Source organism: Mesoplodon bidens (genome assembly GCF_964165515.1).
Source record: "Mesoplodon bidens genome assembly, chromosome: 13".
Classification (NCBI taxonomy): Eukaryota; Metazoa; Chordata; class Mammalia; order Artiodactyla; family Ziphiidae; genus Mesoplodon; species Mesoplodon bidens.
This window is the reverse complement of record NC_138169.1, coordinates 82,534,305-82,558,904: the sequence shown is the minus strand read 5'-3', so window position 1 is coordinate 82,558,904 and position 24,600 is coordinate 82,534,305. Positions and strand designations below refer to the sequence as shown.

At 36.6% G+C, this 24,600-nt stretch overlaps 1 protein-coding gene across 4 annotated transcripts in view; it reads left to right on the top strand.

Moving 5' to 3' along the window:
- Positions 1 to 24,600, top strand: part of RTTN (rotatin) — a 167,880-nt gene that overhangs the window by 44,142 nt on the left and 99,138 nt on the right. For all 4 annotated transcript variants that reach the window (XM_081252869.1, XM_081252870.1, XM_081252871.1 and 1 more), the window contains exons 18-28: positions 1,103 to 1,274; positions 2,820 to 2,919; positions 5,118 to 5,206; positions 5,560 to 5,677; positions 7,587 to 7,683; positions 8,318 to 8,386; positions 12,246 to 12,434; positions 13,076 to 13,315; positions 14,541 to 14,685; positions 21,570 to 21,724; positions 23,131 to 23,350. In XM_081252869.1, the coding sequence (XP_081108995.1) occupies positions 1,103 to 1,274; positions 2,820 to 2,919; positions 5,118 to 5,206; positions 5,560 to 5,677; positions 7,587 to 7,683; positions 8,318 to 8,386; positions 12,246 to 12,434; positions 13,076 to 13,315; positions 14,541 to 14,685; positions 21,570 to 21,724; positions 23,131 to 23,350 (1,594 nt within the window). The remainder of the gene's footprint in view (positions 1 to 1,102; positions 1,275 to 2,819; positions 2,920 to 5,117; positions 5,207 to 5,559; positions 5,678 to 7,586; positions 7,684 to 8,317; positions 8,387 to 12,245; positions 12,435 to 13,075; positions 13,316 to 14,540; positions 14,686 to 21,569; positions 21,725 to 23,130; positions 23,351 to 24,600) is intronic.

Here is a 24,600-nt window from a genome sequence, read left to right as displayed (position 1 = left end):
CTGGGCTTTCATGAGGTCACAGCAGATGGGAGAGGGAGGTTTGCCTGACTGCCACACCATCTTGGAGTAAATATTTGCCCTTCAAAGATGATATCTATTAGTAATACAGTAAATTCCCGCTTTCTCTAGATTTGGTAAGCGCTTGAGAACCGTGGTGGGCAGTGGGACCTAGCAGCACACAACACAGACACGACACTGCCCTTCCAGAGTTGGGCATGTAATTGAGAAGAGGGATCTTACCAGTTCTACTTTATGATTAATTGTAATACAGCGAGATCAGTGTTATGATGGGAGACTTCAGGGGGACAGGACACAGCCTTTGCTGTGGTAGGGATGCCCCGCGAGTGTGCAGGTTTTAATCATAGTCTCACAAGTAGAACCTAAAACCTGGAACTTGTATTACTGCTTAAAATTTGCCCAGTGTCCACGTAGTTCCAGAACCTGTCTCCGTAACTCATTGCTGTGCGTCCACTCAATGGTTTTCCTATTTTTCCATTTCATTGTCTCGTGCATGCAGTAGTTAACCTTTTCTTGAAATCTTCTACCTCCCCACTCAGTGCTCAACCGACCTTGATGCTAATCCATTCCAGATAAAATAGAATTTTGATGGGAACCAAAAGTATTTGTATTTTCATATCTGAGGGGATCTATTTCACCCCCAATATCTCGCATTAGCTGTTAGTATGATGACTCTCCTGGAGGTTCGACCCGTTGTTTGGGGTCTGCTCATGTGATAGTTTTTATGATTGAGATACATCACTGGCCTTGGAGTCAGGAGCTAGGCTCTTTCATTTGCAGAGCGACTCGCTGGAGCTGAGGTGATGCTGACAGTGAAGTTCGCGGTCTCCGTGAGTCTGCACCGTCACTTGTAATTACTGATGATTCTTTATTTCTGCTGCTTATTCATAACTGTAAAATGCAGGAATAACTGTGGTTATACACTAAGTATTTTAATAGAAAAGGTAAAATGTCATCAGTAATGTCAGTATAAGCATAGCTAATTATTGTGCTGATTTGTAATAATCCTTTGTGTTATGGGCCTTTATAATTTCTATACATTTGTATATTACAAACTGTTGACTTAAAGACTTTGTTTCTTCAGGGTCCGGGTGCTGGCATTAAAGCTTTTAGCAAGTCACCTTACAAGGGAAGAGGGGGCGGATACCAAGCGCCCTTCAATCGATGCCAGAATTCTCTCCAGAGTTACTAATTTATTTATTGTGAAAAAGCCTATTGAACTCAAATTGGATGACAGAAGAGAACTGATTATTAAGGTGATCATAACTTTCAAGTTTATTTATTCATAACTGTGTGGTTATGTGATATATTTTATGTTACATTTTTCAATTTCTGTTATGTACGGGAGAGGGAGAAAAATGGTGGCTTCACCTGTGGTTTTTCCTGCCTAGTGTGAAGTTGTGTCCTGGCTTTTTCTGGCTCCTGGATACATTTATTTATTGAACAAATATTTCTTGAGTGCCTCCTATATGCCAGGCATCGTGTCCCTTTTCATTCAGAATATACGCTGGAAATGCAAATTAATGTGAATAGTATCTTAAATACAACATAAGGTGATCTAGTGGAAAGAAATTCTCTGATGACTCTTAAAAACAAACATCACTGACATAAAATTATTCTTCTGTTTCTTCTGTTGTAAATTGCCTGTAATACTAAAAAAGAAAATATTATGATGATAAAAGTTTTCAGCCTCTTCATTACAGGAAAAATAATATAGAAGGCAAGGGTAATTTCTTTTAAATGTTACAGTGGTTCTGAGATTTTTTTTTGTTAATCTCTTTTCTAAATCTTTGGCTTTTTCCCCCCCTCTTAAGAGGTGTAGCCTTCATCTCCCTGTCTGTCCAGAACTGCACCCAAATCATCGCGGGCTGATGTAGGATCAGATAAAGCAAGCTGTCCGTTACCTTCATTGCTTCATTTCTGTGTTTTGTAGCTTCTCCTGTGACTCCAAGTGTGCAGTCTGGCAGTTTTCTTTAAGTTTGGACCAGCCCCCGAGGCCTGTGGTAGAGCCACATACAACACAATGGATATTTTTTAAAACAGGGAAACACTTTCAGTGTTCTTCTAACCTAAGTGTTTGGGGCCGTCTGATGGCCCTGGCAGGAGGATTGGAGAACCTTCCATGGGTCCTGTTGGGGAATTCCTGCGTACTGAGCCACTGGTATCACTACTGCGCCCTGTGTGTCGCGTGGAGGAAGGTGGAGTGGGGTTCTAGAACTCTCTTTCCTGAGTCCACATGAGGGCTGCAGGTGGCAGTGGGGGGGAGAAAGGAGGGGTGTGCTCTTGGTCCTTTTCTCCCCCCCCTTTCTTGTTGTGTTTTGCCTCCTCAGACTGTCCCGCCAGAAAGTGACAGTCAGGGACTGCTGTTGGGGGGCTTGGTCAGAGTGCTGGGCAGCAAGCCCCAGAGAGCTGTCTGCTTCGGGGTCCCTAAGAGGGGGAAGCGGAGAGGGCCAAGGGAATTCCAGCTGGGGGCTTCGGGGAGCAGCAGAGAAATCCCAAGTCATGTGTCTGGGGTTGCTGTTCTCAGGCTAGCCTGGAACTACCTGTAGTGATGCTGTGTAACTTTGATGGTTAATGGGTCATGAATGGCTTCCTAGCGGAAATGTACGTTAAGAGGAGAGGCTTATTTGACATGGTGGATCTTTGTTTTAGATCCTAACTCCCTCTCTGACCTAGCACATCATTGTTGCAAATGTAAATATATCAGTTACTTAAATAAGTTGGCCTTCGAGCTTTTGTTTTTATAACTGTAGACTTTTACTGGAGAATTGGAAGTAGATGAAAAAAAAATTTTTTTTCAGCTGGAGACTGTTGAAAAGGTATATGACATCTTTATCTCAGACGATATTGATCTTATTTTGAGAAAGTCAGCCGCAGAACAGTTAGCTGTGATTATGCAAGGTAATGTCTTTTTTTTTTTTTACATCTTTATTGGAGTATAATTGCTTCACAATGGTGTGTTAGTTTCCGCTTTATAACAGAGTGAATCATTTATACATATACATATGTTCCCATATCTCTTCCCTCTTGCGCCTCCCTCCCCCCACCCTCCCTATCAAGGCAATGTCTTTTAAGGAAAACGCTGCTGAGAATAGAATTTTAGATTGCTGTGTGTAGTAGTACTGGGGGTTGGCAAACTATGGTTTGTAGGCCAATCTGGCCTGTGGCCTGTTTTTCTTTTGCAGCCTTCAAGTTAAGAATGGTTTTTACATTTTTAACAAAGAATATGAGACAAAGGCCATATGCGGCCAGCAAAGCCCAACACATTTACTATCTAGTTCCTTAAAGAAAAAGTTTGCTGACCCCTGGTCTAGATTATTGTTGTTTGACCTGTGGAATGTCATTTGATAAAATTATCTTTCTTCTGAAATGTTGATATAATTCTAACAGTAAATTGCTTGTTCCTTTCTCAGTCTACCTAGTATATGATATTTCAGTTTGTTCCATCTTGCTTAGAGAAATCAATCAAATTGTACTTTGTGGGTAGGTAAGATAAAAATAATGCAATAAAAAATAATGTAGCTATGTATTTTCTTTAAAAGTTTATTTTTAAAAACAACTAGTAAAATTTACTCTTAGCTTTGTTTGTAGAGTTGTTATTCTCTGAGTTTTTAATTTTTTCCTATATGTGATATATGTAATTTATCTTTAAAGTTTGAGAGAAGTAATTTTGCATTTACATAAAAATATTTTTTTTAACTTGGAAGGTGGGGTATGATGGATATTCCCATCCTGACATTAGTGGAAACTGGGATGAGAGAGTAATTTGAAAGATCATATTCAACATATTTGTGCTTTTAATAACAGTAATAGAGACTACAGAAAATAAGGCTCAAGCAAATGTGGAGAGCCTTGGCTAAGAAGATTAAAGAAAATTTTAGAGGATATTCTTTTGGTGTTGTTTAACATTTCAAAAATAAAGCTTATAATTTTGGTATGCACTATATTGGAGGGTAGTGGAAACTAACCTTTTTAAAGTGGCAGCTAAAGGTAGTTACAGTGAAAGCTACAAATTAAATATCAACTTTATATTTGTACGTCTTTCTCAATGAGAATACAGGAGTACAAACTAAGAAAATTTGTCTGCAAGTTGTGAAATACTTGTCACTAATCTATAAGCAACTAGAGTTTTTGGTGCTAGTGATATCTAGTACGTGTGTGTGTGTGTGTGTGTGTGTGTGTCTTAGTCTGTTTGGCCTTCTATAATAGAATACAATAGACTGGGTGGCTTATAAACAACAGAAATTTATTCTCACAGTTCCGGAGGCTGGAAGTCCAAGATTAAGGCGCCGCAGATTCAGTGTCTGGTGAGGGCCTGCTTCTTGGTTCATAGGTGACTGTCTTCTCCCTGTGTCCTCGCATGGAGAAGGGGCAACAAAGCTCTCTTCTTTTTATAAGGACATGGATCTCATTCAGGAGGGCTCCACCCTCATGACCTCATCACCTCCCAAAGGCCCCACCTCCACGTACAACCGCACTGGGGATTAGGTTTCAAACATGTGAGTTCTGTGGGGACACAAACATTTAGACTGCGACAGTGTACACCCACACACCCACATGTATATGTTTATTAAAAAAGAGGTTATATTCTCTAGAAATATGTAGAGTATGTTACAGACCCTTTCTTTTATATTTGCTATTAACAGTTTGAGGTTAACGATTTTGTATTAATATTGATAGAAAAATGCAAGTCATATTTACACATTAGCTTGTGGAGAATTCTAAACATTTTGAGATGATGGATTTGGAAAAGAGAAGAAATGTCCATGAAAGAACATAAAATAATTCTCCATGTACAAATAAAAGTGTTCATTTGTATACTTAAAATTCTAGTCCTTTTCAGAATCTGAGCTAGTTCATTTAATTATTCTTCTTAAATAGTTTTTTTTTATATTACAGAAGTAAGATGTGCTTGTTACTTAACAGTTTTCAAATTGTTCAGATGTGTATAAAGTAAAAAGTTTAAAGTGTCATCCTCTAATTTTCAACACTAGGTATAATTATTTTTAAAAGTTTGAAAGTTGTGTGGATGTCTGTTCTATTTTTAAAACTACAGAAAATGTTCTTTAACTTTTAGTAACTTTCTTTTTGGTCTACAGATATTAAAATGCATGCTGTGGTGAAAAAATTATGCTTAACTGACAAGATAATTGAGTATTTAAATAAATGTGTGAGTCAGGATGGTGAGGTAAGACATATTTTTACAGATTGGTTTTTTTATTAATTAAATTTGAAATGAATTCAACTGGATTTGGATGAGTACTTGGAGTTTCAGTCTTGAGTAACATCCACTACCTTGTTCATTTTTTTTTAATTTCGAAAAGTGAGGTCTCTTAAGGAAAACCTTAAAATTTCTATTAGATGTGTAAGCAGAAGTATATACAAAACGTACTTTCAGTGGAAAATCTTAATATTTGCATTTTAGTTTCACGCAATTTTGATGAAAAAGCATGACATTTAGAATAAGATGATGTTATAGTATATTTTATCTCACCTTAGAATTGATAAAAATAAATAACTGTGTTTTCCCCTGCTGGCCAGGTAGTAGAGTGTCTAGTACAGCCAAGCCTCACGCTCCTGAGGAAGATTCTCTGTGCTGACCCAGTCCTGCGTGTTTCCCTCTCCCAACAACCTTCTCTCTTGACTCTGCTGTTCAGAGGTAAATAAAATACATTCTGACAGTAATGAGAGCAATCTTCAGCTTTAACTGTTTATTCTTTTAACTGTTGGTAACATCTACTTTCCGCTTTACTAACACAATAACAAAGTTTATTAGTGAATATGCCACTGAAAAAACCCATCGCAGTGGAAAATGTTTAACACTTTTGTGGGAATTTTCTCAAAATCCTGTTACAGAGTAGACCTTAGGGCTGAGGAGGGCTGAAGCCTCTGATCGCTCTCTGCACCTTAATGTAGCTGTCGTTTGGTGCTCAGATGGTCAGTTCTTACCTGTAGAGAGAGAGCGCTGCAGCTGATGTCACTATTGCCTCTTTCCACCGTCTGTTTCCTCATTCTTGTTTTGTTTGTGCCTTTAGATCTGACGCTTTGCTGTTATAACTGATTATGTCCTTAAACTGGCATTCAGAGTGTATAGACTCAACTTGTGGGGAGTGGGAACTAGACCATCCTGAATGACTCTGAGCATTAACTTATTACATTTTCTAAAGTGTGATTTTTTTTTAACCTTTTTCAGTTTGGTTGTAATTGAGTAATGTATTTAGGTGGGAAAATTCCATGTTATTTTTTTCTCTTTTTTTCTCTTCTTTTCTGACTGTTCTCAATAGAGAGCTTGGTAACATTCTGTGCTATTTTCTTTCCTAGAAATGTAGGCCATTGCTTTTAAATATTCTACAAGAGACATCTTGATCAAATGTCTCAATATGCCTAGGCTTGTCAGTTATCAGGCATGTAAGAGATTAATGATATTTATGTTCAAAATATTATGAGTCATTTTATTTTAGCATTTTCTTCTCTTCTAATGGCTTCTGCTTGCCAAGTGAATAGGACACAGTTTAAGTAACACTGATAAAGGTTCAAACCAGGTAAAGTTCTAAAGGGAGTCAGTGTGTTCGGCTTCATAAATTTTGAATAGTGTGTAAAATTTTGTAAGTTTTTTTATAGATCGATGTGGAAGAGTAGCAGGTAGGGATCTCTAGTTTTCTTTTGTCTTGTTAATAATTGTCTTCCTGTTAACCTCATTCAGTAGAATTTAGTTCCTAGTTTATCTTTTCATTTATAATTTTTTTTAAGATGTTGGGGGTAGGAGTTTATTAATTAATTAATTTATTTTTGCTGTGTTGGGTCTTCGTTTCTGTAGGAGGGCTTTCTCTAGTTGTGGCAAGCGGGGGCCACCCTTCATCGCGGTGTGTGGGCCTCTCACTATCACAGCCTCTCTTGTTGCGGAGCACAGGCTCCAGACGCACAGGCTCAGTAGTTGTGGCTCACCGGCCCAGTTGCTCCGCGGCATGTGGGATCCTCCCAGACCAGGGCTCGAACCCGTGTCCCCTGCATTAGCAGGCAGACTCTCAACCACTGCGCCACCAGGGAAACCCCCATTTATAATTTTGATTTAAATTATTCAAGCCATCAATTAATTAGGAGCACCTACTAGATTCAAAGGCATTTTCTAAGGCAACATAATCTGTACCCTTTTAATACTTTACGATCTCATTGATGTTTCCAAAAATTACTTAAGTGAGCCTGAAAATGAATTATAATATCTCTCATTAATGAATTTAGGGCAAAATTAGTTTTTTAACTAGGTACTCAACAAGGAAACTTAATCCCTCAGCAAACATTTATTGAGTGCATACTATGTGCTAGGCCAGTAGTGTCTGTATCCTCCAAACCTACCAGATCAAAAACTCTGTTTTAACAAGTCCTGCAGAGATTTGCATAGATTTGAAGGTTGAGAGCCACTGTTTTAATGATGTCAGTTTATCTAGGTTAACATCGCATTTCTCTGAGAATGGCATCTCTTCTTTTCGAGTTAAGATATTTTAAATTTGAAGTTCATTCTTTCTAGAGGTAAAAATATTTTATAAAGTTATGCTTCTTTTTATTTACAGTTTCCTTGATATTTCATGAAGATTGTACCGTTGTGACTGAAGTTGGAGCATTATTTTGCCTTCTGTTATTTGATGAAGTATCAAGAATGGATATGTGGTGAGCTATAAGAGTTTTAAAAGGTTTTTACTCTGAATTGTCTGTCTGAGTTTCTGATGCAGTCTTATAGCAGTGTGTGGAAATTTCTGACTTAGGAAGCTTATGCTTTCTATGGTAGATATACATGGTATGATTTTTGGTTTGAGTAGCAGTATTATGCACATTGGCTCAAAAAGTCACCCTGAACTTTTATTGTTGAACATTACTAAGTACAAAATTTGATAATTACTATAGTAGGTTTTATCATTAATATGTTTTTGGTATATACTCTCAATTTTTTGTGTTTTTTCTTTAATATTTAATTTTTAAAAAACCTTGCAGAAGATGTTTAGGATGTAATATCTGATTAACACTGACCCTGAGCAGGGTCAGTGGGAGGGAGACACAGAGGCCACCTGCCAGTACAGCGTCTGCATTGTATGGGTCATTTATTATATGGACTTCTTAAAGAAAAGCATAATTTGCTCTTCAAAAGCAAATCTGGGTAGTAGCACCATGTTATAACTATACTAAATGATAGAACCAAATGCAACTCTTGATTTGAGTTTCAGTCAAGGAAGCGAAGCAAGTTGTGTTTCTTAGACAAAACGATGGTCTACTCAGTTGTTTCTTTTGTGTTTCTTTTGTGAAATAGGTCTGATAATCTTTCCAATAAACCTTCTTCACCATCAGTCTTCAGTTTGCCTGTTTCAGTTTCTAGAAGGTAAAGAATTTATTTCTTTGATTTTCTCAAAGATAAAATACTGTTACAGAAAGGGAAATCAAAATCTATGATTTGTTAAAGTTTTCATCTAGTGTTTCATCACATGACTTGTAATGCTTTAATCTTTCCTTCATGGTGGTGCTTCTGAAAGTTCAGTAAGTGTACATCCCTGTCGCCAAGTTTTTATTTTGATATTGTTCAAGTCTACACAAAACTTGAAAGAACTATATGGTGAACACTTGCATACCCTTCAGCCGAGATTCAGCGACTGTTAACACATGGGTCTGCTTTTCTGTCTTTCTCTCTCTCTCTCAATACATTTATTTATTTTTGTGTAATCTTTTTCCCCAACCCAATTAGATATAAGTTTCAGACATAATTTTACTTCCCTCCCAATTATTCCGGCATGTACCTCCTTAAATTAAGGACATTATCCTACATAACCACTGTACCGTGAATGGTCACATCTAAGAAAATTAAAAATAATTCTGTAACATGATCCAGTTTCTCCAATTATATCCCAAATATCTTCTATAGATTTTTTTTTGTTAATGCAGGATCCAGTCAGGGTCATGAATTGCATTTGGTTTTCATGTCTCTCTAGACTTTTTTTTTTTTTTTTTTTTTTTTTTCTTTTTGCGGTATGTGGGCCTCTCACTGCTGTGGCCTCTCCCGTTGCGGAGCACAGGCTCTAGACGCGCAGGCCCAGCGGCCATGGCTCACGGGCCCAGCCGCTCCGCGGCATGTGGGATCCTCCCAGACCGGGGCACGAACCCGTATCCCCTGCATCGGCAGGCGGACTCTCAACCACTGCGCCACCAGGGAGGCCCTCTAGACTTTTTAAAAAGTAAATTGTTTTCATTGAAGTATAAGATACATAAAGTTTACAAATCCTGAATTTTTCCAGATAAATACACCCATGTATCTAACACGTAGATTAAGGTACAAAATATCACTAGCATGCCAGAAACCACTTTTGTCCTTCCTTATTACCTTCCAGCACCCACAAAGATAATTCTATTTTCATTTCTGTTATTACACATTGTTCTTGAATTTTATAAAGTATATTCTTGCATTTGCCTTCTTTTGCTCAACTTGGGGAGATTTGTCCATGTCATTGCATGAAGCAGTATTTGATTTATTTTCATTTTTGTGTAGTATTCTGTGTAAGAATATACAGCTGTGTAGTTACCATTCTATCACTGATGGACATTTGGTTTGTTTTCTGTTTGGGGCTCTTATGAATAATGACCGCTAAGAATATTCTTGAACACATATGGATCAGAGGATGTTTATATGTTTAGCTTTAGTAGATGCCACCAGGCAGTATTACAGAGTGGTGTCCTGGTTTACATTCCTGCAGCAGTGTAGTGGTCCCAGATGCTGCACACCCTCTCCAGCTCTTGGTATTGACATCACCCCCTATCCTTTTATATACATATATACGTGAATGAATGTTCATAACAGCTTTATGTATAGTAACCAAAAGCTTGAAACATCCCAAATGTCCAACAGCAAGGAGAATTGATAAATGAACTGTGCTATACTCACACAGTGAAACACTATACAACATTTAAAAACTACTTTTCACACAACAACACGAGTCTCATAGACATAGGGCTTATGACATAATCATAGACATAATGTGAAAACAGCCACAAAAGAGTATATACTGTATATTCCATTTATTTAAAGTTCACCAACAAAGTTGATCTCTGGTGAGAGAAATCAGAATACGTAACAATAATAGTTACCTCTTGGAGGAGGGCTAGGGGAGTAATTGACAAGAAAAGGGAACAAAGAAACTTTCTGAGGGGATGGAAATGTTCTGTGTTTTATTCTGGGTGGTGGTTACACAAATGAACACATATATAAAAATTCATCAGGCTGTACACTTAAAATCTGTGTATTTTAAAGGTAAGAAAATTATACCTTAATAAAACTATGATTAATTTTAAAATAACATTTTATAGCTTGCTAGATATTATTACATGTAGTATAATCATTTCCACTGCTGTATAATACTCTTGTTAGATGATACCACAGATTATTCATTCTCCTGTCATGGGGTATTTGGGTTGATTCTGGGTTTTTGCTCCTGTATACATCCCTGTAAACATTATTGTATGTATCTCCTGGGATATGTGTCCAACAGTTCCTCTTGGATATATCCTTAGGAATGAAATTCTTTAGTTGTAAACATCACATTCTTTATGGTCTTTAGGTTTGGCTAAATAATAAAACACACACGACAGTAGGTCATGCTTGAAATGTGATTACCTGTGTGGGTGCTGGGGGCTCTCTTGGCATAGGAGGCCCACGTCCCAATAGAAAATGTGATCTCTAGGAAGCACGCCGTGGGCATAACGTCCAGGTTCCCGCAAGGCACATCATGTATGAGAGCCACAGCATTCAGGGATACTCAGAGCTGTGGCTTCCCACTGTACATTTACACACAGGTATGGGTTGTTTCCACACCTCCCAGTCCAGATGCAGGGAGTGATTGTCACCATAAGCAAAGCGGTTTAGTAAAATTGTTGACATTCCATATCTATTTGGTTGTCCTGGGGAGAAGGGTCAGAGAGTTACCTCAAGATCAGGGTTGTCCATAGAGAAGAAATGTCAACAGTAACTTCTTAACACATAGTAAAAATTGTCCACGTGGTGGATGTGTAGTGGTTTCTCAAACTGATCATGATGTAATACCCTTTGCTTTTTATTATTTTCTTCCTTCTATGTTCTTCAGGTGTAATTTGCAGTACATTTTATAACTTATTAAAAGCTTGACCATTGATTGACAGCCTTAACTCTTTTCATTTAGTGCAAGTCCTTTCAAGGAGGCTCTTGTGCCCTTGACATGGCTTCACAAGCCGTTTAGTACATTCTTGCTTTCTGGCATGAAGAGATGTCCATGGTTCACCTTTGATTTCCCTATTTCAGACCTAGCATTAGCCATTTCTCTAAGGAGCCCTGGTTACTTCTAAGGAAAATTCCAATTTTTAAAATTTACTATCTTTTAAAAAATTATTCAGCTTCATTTATATACAGAACTCTACCTTAGCCTCTTTTTTTTGAGATGCATGAAATGAAAAAGCACACTAAATTTCCCCTTAAAAATCCTGCCCAATTGTGTTTCTCTAATATTAGTTACAAATATGTGAATTAGGGGTTTGGGATATGTTTTATAAGCAAAATTATTCTTTAACATTTGAGATGCTAGGCATTGCAATCCTGCTAAACACTATTAAATTAACATTAACTAGTTTAAGAGATGCTGCTATTGAATCTTTTCTTAGATCTAAAAATATTTCTGGGTTCTCTTGGTGACACACAGTGACTGAGTTTATTGATGGTGCAACTGTGTTCTCAAGTGAAAATAGTAAGTTGTGATTCTGTCACTTAGTGACCCCTGTGAACATAAGCAGTTCATTTAGCGTCTTTAAGACTCATTTTGATCATCTGTAAAATGGATTTCATGGTGCCATGCCATGTAACTGTGAATGAAAGGTAGATAATGTACAGTGTGTAGCATAAAGTAGACATTTGTGTTTCAACTGAACACCTTGTGTGTGTGTGTGGTTCACTGTAGCCAAGGGGCGTCAGTCATCTCTGCAAACAACCCTAATACAACACAGAGTATGGTAAGTCCTCAGGAAAGAAGTTTAATCAGGTGTTTTTGAAAGTTTAGAGGATGGCAAAAGAATCAAGCATGGTAACTGTTCAAAACTGGGACCACGAGAGAGATCTTTGTATTGCTGTAGAATGGGAGGCGTAGAACTAGCCCTCATTTGTGGCTCATTCTTTTGAGTAGCATTTAAGAATTTAAAAGTATGTAATTATTTTTATACATTTTCTTTAGGTATCATCTACCAGTACATGTACTTGGCCACCATGCTGTGAGTCCTTACTCCATAGTTTTGCCATTATCTGCTGATTGTTTGGCCTTGAAGCCGGTCTCAGATATGCTGCGAATAGCTTGGAACCTATCATGGTATCATGGGAGTGATAATCTGTTGAAGCAAATGAACTCTGAAACGGAAATCCAAGAGTAAGCTGTTACATGTCTTAGAAAAGCATTCACATCTACCTAATTATGATTAATAAGCTAGGCCTTATTTTTCCTTTAGGTCAAGTAGCTTTCTTACTTTTTATCATCTGACCCTGCTTTCTCACTGAAGATTATAATTTTTACTTTGTTTTAAAGATTACCTGTCGTTCATTACTTTTTAAAAACTATCACACAAAGAAATTTAAATTAAAAAGCATTGTGCTCTATGCTGTTTTGGAGATTATATAAAGTTTGGTTAGTTAACAGATGTAATTCACTAGGAAGAGTGCTCTGGGTTAGGGTAGAAGCTTGGTAAATACATGTGTGAATTTCGTTATCGTTACTGGGGTGATGACGATGATGATGACTTTTAAATACCTCAGTATTCTGATCTGTCAGTACTTTCTCATTTGAAGGCAAATTATATTTCTGTAAGCAGGAAAATGTCAATATAAACATCCTCATGCTAGTGTGAAACCCTAATATTGACAGATGCACATCAGATTTTCTTTTGGCCGTGAGTCACCCTTAAATTAAAAGGAAACAAAACAGAATTTGGGGGAGACAGTTTATAATAAAAATAATTATGAGTTTTTACTTAATAGCTTTATATTGCTCTTTCTTTTTTTCTTTTTCTTTAGATTTTTAGATACATTGAAGTTATCCACTGAGGACACCCTTACTCTGAAGATGACACACACAGCAAGTGGACTGAAGGACTGTCTCCACTCCATTGTTCAGGCTGCAGCCCACCGGGAAGTGAGGGCTGCTCTCACGAGGATGAGTTTTTATCTTCTGAATGACAGATTGTCTTTCAAGGGTGGCACTGGCCCATGTGGGATCACCTTGAAGTCCTTGTCTTGGCACACCACACTAAACAGGTCAGTGTCAGCTCAAGCCTGCTGGTTTCAGAGGCCTGGATGGAATTGTATTTGGGTTCATCTCCACATGTTTGAAGATAGGAGCATGTGTTCTTATTGTTGGTATCATGAGAGAAATGCTTTTTAGAAAGAAAAATTTAAGGACTTTTATTATCTGTAATACAGGTCTAATAATAGCAAAATAAATTTTAACATAATTACTGCATTTTGGAATTATTAATAAATTGTTATAATTTTTACAAATATTATAATTATTATATTTTTATATCCTAACATAGCAAATCTTATTTTTTATCTCACAGAAGTAAATGATTAGGATAAGACATGGGTAAACAAACTGAATGTTTATCCCTGTCCATATTATATCAGTAAATGAGCTGAGACATCAGGGAACTGATTAAAGGCTTGGTAACTCTGGCTGTTTTGTTTTGCTTTCGTTCTGTTCTTAAGTAAGTTATCTCATTTTTCTTTTTCCTCTGAATTTCGTGAAGTTGATAGCCATGTGGAGGTCCTTTAGTAGTTATTGGGAAGGCCCTGGCTTGTAAATTTAACACGTTTAACTGGTAGCAGATGGCTGCATTTGAAACAAGACTGATAAGCAGCCATTGCCAGCAGTTTTACATTTTAGTCTTCATGTGACTTCAGTATAAAATGTATAACTCTCTATTATGTGCCATTTTCAAAATGCAAGGTTATTTGAGTTTCTAAAATGTGGGCTCTTATTTAGTGTAGCTCTCACAATTTGGATATCTAGTTCACCTTTTTCAGTGGTGTGCTGTAGCCAGCTAGGACTGCCTGGTAAGAGAGGTGATGGTTAAATTATCTGGATTTTTGCAAGTTAGTTGTTAAACACAACCACTGTTAAAATTGAACTTTGTAAACTTACAATTAAATAAATTATATGAAAAATAAAGGTAATGATTATGCAGAGTCATGGCTTCCTAATTATTTTACAGCATTTTACTGTTATCAGTGCTCTCGATGTTATTTATATGGATTCTGTCTGTGCTGTGGAAATGCTGTATAATGGTGTGCTGCAGTGCCTGTCTCCACAGCTGTGTGGTAGATTGGAGGATTGCAGTCAGCCATGGCGGGGTATTTACACTATGGAAATTGGCAAACACGGCAAATCAGCACCCCACTTCTCAGCCAGTTGTTAAATACTTATCCGCACGCCACTTACTTAAAGAACTAGAAGCCATGATTACTGTCTTCTTTATTGTAGGTTTTTACAAGTACTTCCTGCTTGCACTGAAGATGAGAAGCTGCTAATAGATATCATACATTTTCTAAATAAGTTATTGAAGGAACAAAGAAAAAATGTATCCGTAGAACTTCTAAACTGGCTTCTTGAATTAATTCTTAGACATGTAAGTGTTGTTAAGGAATTTGAATTTTAGGTTTGACAAATGATATATTTGTAAAAATCATTAATACTGTATATGAAAATATGGAAAAGTATAATTTTTACATAGCCCATGTTTAGCCAAGTAGTCCTTATGTTGTAATAGATGGCTTTTAGCAATATGCCTTCCTGACGTGATTGTTACTAGGTTTAAGTTAAAAGTCTGTAGACTAAATGGGACCTTCAGTCTTGGCATTTAACGAAACCTGTTCTATATGTGAGCTTTCAGCAGCAGCTGTATTAAGTGAGGATCTTGGAGTGGGGGAGTTCAAGTAGGGATGTGGAGGGGCAGCGAGACGAGCCTGGCGGCAGTGAGGGGTAGTGAGGTGAGGTTGGAAGGACTCAGTCAGACTGTGCTCAGGCTTCATGTAAGTTTACTGTAGTGTTTACCTGTGTTTGCCCCCCCACTACTCTCTACTTTTTATAGCTGTGTTCTGAGAAACTTGCCAAGAACCCAGGAAGCTAGCTTGTTTTTTTATCGTTGGCCTGTATTTTTTTTTTTTTTTGCAAATACCATATGGATTTACTTAACCTGGTAAAGATAAACCTTCGCACAATCACGAAAAAAACACATTAAAATTAGAAAAAAAGGCCTAATCTGAAATAGAACATAATAGACCTTATAAAACAAATATATTTCATTATATGTTAATACGTTTGCAAAGCTCATTTAAAGACATGATTTTCTATAAAAATGCAAGATGCTAATGTAATGTAAGTTAGAAATTCTAATTGAGAATACTTTTTAAAGTATTTATAGATTTAAAAAATATATTATGTATATGAATGTTTATATGTGTATAAAGCTTGTTTAGATGTTTATTATTTTCTACCTTATTGTGGATTGGTGAAAATAGGGACTGTTTCGTTCACCGTTGCATACCCAGCGTCTACCATAGTGCCTTGTACATAGTGAGCTCTCAATAAACATTTATTAACTTACTAGTAAACATATCACTTTAAGGAAGGTATGTAGTTAATTACAAGAAACACACATAACCTTAATTTTGTAACATGTTAAAATACAACAAATGGAAACTATAAATTCCTAGAACTGTAATTGCTGAGTCAGTTACAAGTTGCAAAGATACATGTGTATATGTGTCTGTATTGAGGTGTTTTTTTTTTTTTTTAAATACGTTAACTCTTATTTTGAATGATACGATGATTTTCATGATTGGGGCTTTTTGGTTTTCCGTGAACTGTCCCTTGATGCCCTTGCTAGTTTTGCCCCACAATTGGGTTTTTAGTCTTCTCTTGCACGTGTGTGCTCAAACACGCTCGCTCTCTCTCTCGCTCTCTCTCTCTCTTTCATTTTTGGTAACAGAGGAGCCCTTCATAAATTAGAGAGATTAGCCCTTTATCTGTGATATGAGTTGCAAATGTTTTTTTCTTGTCGTTAGTCTTCTGACCTTACTGTATTTTGGACTTATTTTCCTATTTTATCTACCCCTTTCATCCCCTAGCTTTTGTTAGTTATGTTGTTTCTACTTTTCATCTTTTATAGTACTTAAATTGTGTTCCATGATCATAATTTCCACATTTAGGTATAGTGCTACAGGGGTGTGTGTGTGTGTGAATGAATGAGAAAAACCTGACTTCTCACCACCTTGACCATTATCACTCTAGGCTGAGCCATCACCTCCTTCTTCCAGGTAGTTGTTAGGTCTTCCAGCCTCCACCCATGCTGCCTGTGGTTCTCAAGACAGCTGCCACAGTGATCTTAAACTTAAGTCACTTCATGTCCCTGTTCTCAAAATCCTCCACCAGCTTCCTCTCGTTCAGATTAAGCTCCACAGGCTACAAGGCTCTATTTGAGCTTGATTCTGAGTATCTTTCTGACCTTCCCTCCTACCACTGTACTCCACTCCTTCTTTTCCAGCCACACTGGCCTCTGGTTGTTTTTCAAACACTGCACTCATAGCTCCCTTTGCATTTCTTTTTCTCTCTGGCTGGAATGCTCTTCCCCTAGATATCTGTACAGCTGACTACTGCACTTGACTCAGTGCTCTGTTCAGATGTTAGTCATCCTTATCATCATAATGTAGCATTTCTCCGTGCCTGACTCTCTGTGCCTTCTTAATCCTATTTTATGTTTCTTCATTGTACTTATCGCTCCCACTTGCAGAATATCTTTGTTCATTTTCTTTCTACCCCACCCTACCCCACTAGAATGTGGGCAGTGGGAGGACAGGTTATGTAGTTTGTTTCATTCACTGCCATGTTATTTTCATGTAGTCATATTTATAGGTTTTGTTTTATAGTTTCTAAATTATGTGTCTTCTTGGAAAGATCTTCTGTTTTCCAGTTTTGAGAAAACACTCTCATATTTTCTTTTATGATACTTAAGGTTTTATTTTTGTTTACATCTTTATTCATCTGGAATTTCTGAGGATGTAGATTATTTTTTTTAATGGTTAGCAATTTTCTCAAGTCATGTCTACCCCTGATTTGAATTGGCACCATTTTTTAAAACCGTAAACTGATTTCCTATATTTGCATGACTCTTTGATTGAATGTTGTATTATGTTCCTTTGATGTGCCTGTATTTTTCTGAAGAACTACATTTTTAAATTATCATAGCAAATTTTTCCTTAATAAAATTTATTTTTTATATTTTTCTCTGGCTATTTCACTTCTATTTTCATTTTGTGAAACTTATGACAGAACATTTGTCCAGTAAGAGGGCATTTATATGTGAATTTTATTGGTTTCTGTATGTATGGCAAGAAATACTTAAGCATAGTTAAAAAGACATGATAAACTGAGAAAATTATTTATAACACAAATGAGAGACAACAAACTAATTTCCTTAAATTATAATTTTTGAGTCCTTAATAAGATGATTGCACTTCCAGGGTACATAGATTTATTGTTCAGTAAAGTTTGCTCTTCTGTTACTTTCCCAAGGATGATTTCAAAGTACTGTATTTACTTCTATTTTCTCTTATCTTTTATTTATTTATTTATTTGTTTGTTTGTTTGTTTATTTATTTTTGCGGTACACGGGCCTCTCACCGTATGGCCTCTCCCTTTGCAGAGCACAGGCTCCGGATGCGCAGGCTCAGCGGCCATGGCTCACGGGCCCAGCCGCTCTGCAGCATGTGGGCTCTTCCCGGACCGGGGCATGAACCCGCATCCCCTGCGTTGGCAGGTGGACTTTCAACCAGTGCACCACCAGGGAAGCACTCTCTTATCTTTTAATTATTAAAAAAAAATTTTAAAAGCATTCGGAGGCAGTTTTTTTCTGGATATTTTTTAATAAAGCAAACAGGAAAACCTATTGTCATACTTCTTTCAGCTTTTAGTCCTGCTTAAATATTTAATAGATTAGACATTAAAATATTATTAAAATAATGTCCGTGAAGCTTTTCCTCTGAATGAGTTTTTTGATAAATTGATTTTTGATCTATAAATTTTTTATAACTTCATAATCTTACTCTTTAAAAAAAAATAACCTCTAAAACAGTCTCCTTCTTCAGTTAGAGTTCTTGTACACTGGGAGCTGTGGTTGCTTTGGTTTGTGAAAATAGCAGATATATGGTGGGCTTTAGTTTTAGAATCTTTTCTTGAAAATCTGTGCAATAGTTGAATGTTTGCATATGACTGTAAATAGTATATAACAATAGAAAAATTAAAATATACGTACCTAAACTGTAACTATAACTAGATAGTTAAAACTTTACGTTTAAACGATTATGAATTTTGTAGTATGTCATGAGTGCTGATACATATTGCATAATTTATTCATAGTTTTGAAACTAAAATGAAATTTCTACAGGACTCTAGATGATTGTACTGTAGTTTTAATGCAGTTTTAGGAAAGGATTTTTGGTATAATTAGTTTGACTTTGTATGGTATCAAAGCTGTCTTTGGAGAGCTTTTACCTTGTCTCATATATTTTCATCACTAGTCTTATAAATAATAGTAATACTTTTAAGGGTGAGTAAAGTGGACTTAAGCATCCACTATCAGGAGAGTTTACTCTCTAAATATCATGCTACGAGGATTAAATTATTAAGCGTTATGTAACAACCAATGTTCAAAATAAAAGAAGCATGAAAATAGAAAGTCAAAAAGTGACTTTTACAGTTTATCATCTGAAATGGGTAAAATAAATGAGAAATGGCTTAAGAATGTCAGTAAAATAGCATTTCCAAAGGAATTGTTTTGAATGTATGGGCATAACATATGAAGATGTGCAACAGTGATGGTGGCAAAAAGAAAATTAGACAGAAATGAATACCTACCTGATTAAGCAGAAGAATGCCTAAAAGATATATAAAGAAAAATCAGCTAACTTACCGAGGGAAGATACAGAAACTTTCTCTTGTGAAAATTTTGTCTACATGTTTTATCAAAACTTTCATTTATGACAAGCATTTTACATACTTAAGGAATTTTTTTGTACTACTAATTTATATTTTAATGTATTCATATTTTGTTAGTATGTAAAATAACTCAGAAGTGCTGAATTTGAATGCATTTCTTTTCAGAATGAGTTTTTGATGGAAGTTTATCAAAGTGGGGCCATTCAGTTCTGAATGGGGGGACCATTCAGAACTACACAGCACATGTCTGTCTGTTGTTGGACTTCCACTGGCTCATGGGCACTCAGAGTTCACAGAGGGCGTTGTCCATCCTGCTATTGTAGGTTGCTGACGGATGGAAAATTGGATATGATGAGTGGTAACTCTGCGGGTAAAGAAAATGAACCATCATTGCAGAAATTGTTGCCTTTTGGAGGTCAGCACTGATGAAATAATGGCCCACGTAGTTGGTTTAAAATTAGGATTGAATACCAGTGTCTAAAGACAAAACCTTCAGATATAGTTAAGTACTTGGGATCAGTAGGCATCAGTAGAGACATCTATTTCCTCTTGTACTTGAGGAATGGTAATAAATCCCATATTTTACAAGTGGTGTTGCTGAGGTTCACTGAATCTTAATGTTAACATGTCAATCCAAGATATGTTATAAAGGGAAAAAAATCTCAGCAATATACCTGCAAAAATAAGTTATTAATAGGATGAGATTCTTTGGAAGGGTCTTAGTTTTAGGTATATATTTACATACTGCTTCAATATATTAATATGTTAATCAGTAGCTTCTACTTAATTTTTATATGTATATCAGAATTAATAATTGCTGATGGTAAAATTACATTTTACCAATATGGGGTTTGCATTAAAAACAGCTCACTCATTTAGTCAGTATTTCCGGGATTTAGAGGGAGTGTGGGTGTAAGCCTTTGGTGATTTGGGGCTAAGAATACTATAGAATATATATTTATTTTTATGATTTTATTAAATGTGTGTCTAGTTGTTTTATTCATGTATGAAACTTAGAAGTTGTAGTTATGTTTTATGTAATTTTACTTGAACCAAATGAGACACTTCTTGTTCAAGATGAAAGGAAAAGCTGAAAAAAAATGCTGCTTAGGTGTGAAACATAGTAAAGTAAGTTAAAGGTAAAGCATCTCTCCTCAGTATTTTCCAAAAGCTGTCAGTTAGATTATTTTTAATTCTTGTACCTGGTTGAAGTATACTGTACATACTACATAATGTAAACAACTTGGAATTTTCTTCCCATTAAAAAAATTTCTTTTCCTTAAAAAGAATGTCGTTATTTTTGAATTGAGTTCTTTAGGTGAAGGATGCCATGACAACAGTAATTACATTTTGATTTTATCTCTTTTTGAACGTTGTAATATGCACTCTTGATGTGACATAATGCTGGGGATGGAATGTTAACTATCTCTGAAGTAAGATGGTCCTGAGGTTGAATTCTTGCTCTGCTCATTCATATGACTTTGGTTAAGTTACCTACCCTCTTCATGAACCTCTGTTTGCCCATCTATAAAATATGAAAATGCAGATCTTCTAGTTTAACTCAAAAGTTAAATAAAATCTTATTTTCTTTCTCTTTTTTTTTTGGCACAGTGCCTATGACATTATAGATGATAGATAAATATTCCATCTATTTTTAATGCTGTTGGTTAATGTAACATTTTCTGCTCTCTCAATATTACTAGAAATCATCTATTACATCCTTTAGCTATTTTTTTTAAGTTGGAAAACAGGTTGAAATTTAAGTAGTACTAGTTTCCTTTGTTTATCAGCCTGTCAAATTGGCAAAGATTACAACAGTAATAATACTCAGCGTTGGCTTGGGTGCTGTGGGCCTTAGTCATGTGTACTGGTACACTTTTTGCAGGGACAATTTGGCAATATACACTGAAAGCATTAAAACTATTATAATGTTTTGATTTAGTGATTTCATTGCTTAGAATTCATACATAGGGTATAATCAGAGTTGAGCATTCTGCTGAAGCTCAGTGAAATTAGAAATCACTGATTATCCAGTAGTTGTGGTAAACCCTTATGGCTGAATAACAATCAGATACTAAAATAATGTTTTTGAAGAAATATTGATAATAACATTGTTTAAAAAAATGGTCACAGTAGTGGATTTTTTCACTTGATCTCAGTTTTGTTAAAAATATTGAATTATAATTCTGTTTGCACTCACATAAAAAGAATAGTACGTACCAACATACTAATAACAGCTACCTCTGTGAGGTGTGATTATGGGTGGTTTTTGTTTTTCTCATTGTGCTTCTCTGTATTTTCCTCAGTTTTCTGTAATGGATATGCTTTCCTTTTCTTGAGATAACATATGAAGCACCTTCTGAGTTGAGAACATCTCTACTAATGCCGTAGAAACCTACGATTTAGGTGCTATAATTTAGTTACTCCAGAACATGATTAGCAAAAAAAACCTTTATGGGAAACAACATACAGCTCCATTAGAGGGTAAATATATGTTTTACAAATTCCATTTTTTAGAGTCCAAACCCACTATTGGAGTTGCTGCTTCTGACAGAGTCCCAGGCACGAGAGGAAGCAGATGACATCCGCACCGCCGTCCGGCAGCAGCTCCAGAAAGAACTGGTCGCTCTCTTCAACACCTTGCTGCTCAGTTCCGTGGCACTTACCGACAGGTACCATTTGTATTATTGGAGGTCTGGGAACTTCACACAGAACCTGGTTTTCTTTTGATTTCGAAAGGGTCTTACTTTTCCTTAGTTTCAAATTAAGAGGAGAAAAGACTTCAGTAAAAATCAGTTGTGGTGGTTTGTTTTTTAGGTCAGATCAATTTCTGATATAGCCTGATTGTCATTACACACACACACACACACACACACACACACAGTATTTTGTTGTCTCTAGGTTTAGTTCTTGGTTCTCTCTTAATTTTCTACACATCTGCCTGAGCAGTCATACCCATTTCTATGACTGTACAACTATTTTTGCATGGATGATTTTCAAATGTATATCTGTAGCTCTGACTTAAAAATTTTAAATTCACAATTTTAACCATTTTAAAGTGTACAGTTGAGTGGGTTTTGGTATATATACAGTGTTGTACAACTATCACTCTTTAATTCCAGAACATTTCCATTGCCCTCAAAAGAAACTTTGTACCCATTAAGCAGTCTCTCCCCATTCGCCCTTTACCCAAGCCCCTGGTAACCATTAATCTTTTTTCTTTCTCTATGAATTGTGTATTCTGGACATTTCACATAAATGGAGTGAAACAGTATGTGACCTTTTGTGTCTGGCTGTTTTCATTTAACATCATGTTTTCAAGGTCCATGCATGTTGTAGCAGATTACAGTGACTAAATAATAGTCCATGTATGGATATACCACATTTTGCTTATCCATTCATCTGTTGGGGGACATATGAGTTGTTTCTGCCTTTCACTGTTGTAAAGAGTGATGTTATGGGCTTCCCTGGTGGCGCAGTGGTTGAGAGTCCGCCTGCCGATGCAGGGGACGCAGGTTCGTGCCCCGGTCCGGGGGGATCCCACGTGCCGCGGAGCGGCTGGGCCCGTGAGCCATGGCCGCTGAGCCTGCGCGTCCGGAGCTTGTGCCCCGCGGCGGGAGAGGCCACAACAGTGAGAGGCCCAGGCCCGCGTAATGCAAAAAAAAAAAAAAAAAAAAAAGAGTGATGTTATGAACATTCATATGCAAATTTCTGTGTGGACATATGTTTTCAGTTCTTGAGTATATGCCTAGGACTGGAATTGCTGGTTCATGTGGTAACTCTATGTTAACTTCTAATTTCATTATTGGTTGGCAATACTAATACCCATTTATGCATTTTTCAATATAATTGTTACTTGTATTTTACATCATATACTCTGGATGGTATATTAACTATGTTTTTCTTAAAAAGTCTTGTTTTAAGAGGGAGTATTTTCTGCCATTTCCTGCCATTTCCACTAGTTCATACTTTTTTGATACAGTAAGTTGTTAGTAACCCTCCACCACCACCAAGAAAGCCCATTAAGCCAGTTACGTTTGTTCCGTGGTTGATTTTTTTTCCTCCTTTACATACACAGGAAATGCTTGGAACTTTTTTATGTTTTCCAAACGCAGCTGGCTCTGAAACTGCTCCAGTGTCTGAGAGTCACGGACGCTCCTCGCTTCTACGGCCTGCCGTCCCTCGAGAGGACCTTACGAGGGATGGCCCACCTTACAGCGTTTCCGGGATGGAGCTCACACTCCCCTTTCACAAAGCCACTAGAAATTTGTGTGAAGTACTTGTCAGGTCTCCTCGAAGTAAGTAAAAATAGTCAATAACTATAAACAGCAATAATAAAACCCCTAAATGGTAGCTATTTACAAACCCCCAAATGATAGCTATTAACTATTTACTGACCACTCAGTGTATACCAGGCACAATATTAGGTGCATTGTATGTGTTATTATAGTTAATGTAGATTATTATTCAGTGTTTATGGCTCATTAGTAGTTAAACGTGTTAATGATTTTTATTAGCAAATATATAAGTAAGATTACTTTTATGAATAAGCTCATTTTCAAGAAAAGTAAGGTTTACACTTCATTAAGCCCCTTTATTTGGGTAACTTGTTTATTTGCATTTATTAACCCTTTTGTTGTGAAATACACGCATGCAGAAAATACACAAAACGTAAATACATAGTTTATTATCACATAATGAACACACATGTAACCACCTGATCCTAAAACAGAGAGTAGCCACCACCCTAGAAGCTTTCATCATAACCACTTCCAGTCTCTACTCCTCCTCTGAAGGTAGTTTTTATTTTGATTTTTACGGTAATAACTTCTTTGCATTTCTTGATGGTTTTACCAGTTAATTATGTGTCCATATATACAATAATTTCTCATTCTCTTGATTTTGTTAAATGGAATTGTATTTCTTTTTAACATTATGCTTATGAGAGTTACTCATTTTGCTTCCCGTAGGTGGAGTTTAATTTCATTTTTGTGTAGTATTCTCTCTACTACAATGCTGAAGGACGATTTGGCTTCTCTTTTTCCTCCTGTTTAGGGTAATTTTAGATACTGCCACTGTACACTTGTGTTGAAAATGAGTATATTATGTCTTCTGTGAAATTTTATTTTCTAACTATTGCTGATGTATGGAAATATATTCAGTTTTTATATGTTAATTGTGTACCCAGCAGTCCTTGTTTCCAAACTCAAAGGAAAGGCCTTTAATGTTTTATCTTTTAGTAAGCTATTTATGGTAGTCTTTTTTCAATTACTGAAAGAAAAGTCAGATTAAGGACATTTTCTTTTAGTTTTACTTTGCTAAGAATTTTTTTGCGGTACGCGGGCCTCTCACTGTTGTGGCCTCTCCCGGTGCGGAGCACAGGCTCCGGATGCGCATGCTCAGCGGCCATGGCTCACAGGCCTAGCCGCTCCGTGGCATGTGGGATCTTCCCAGACTGGGGCAAGAACCCATGTTCCCTGCATCGGCAGGCGGACTCTCAACCACTGCACCACCAGGGAAGCCCAATTTTTTTTTTTTAATCATAAGT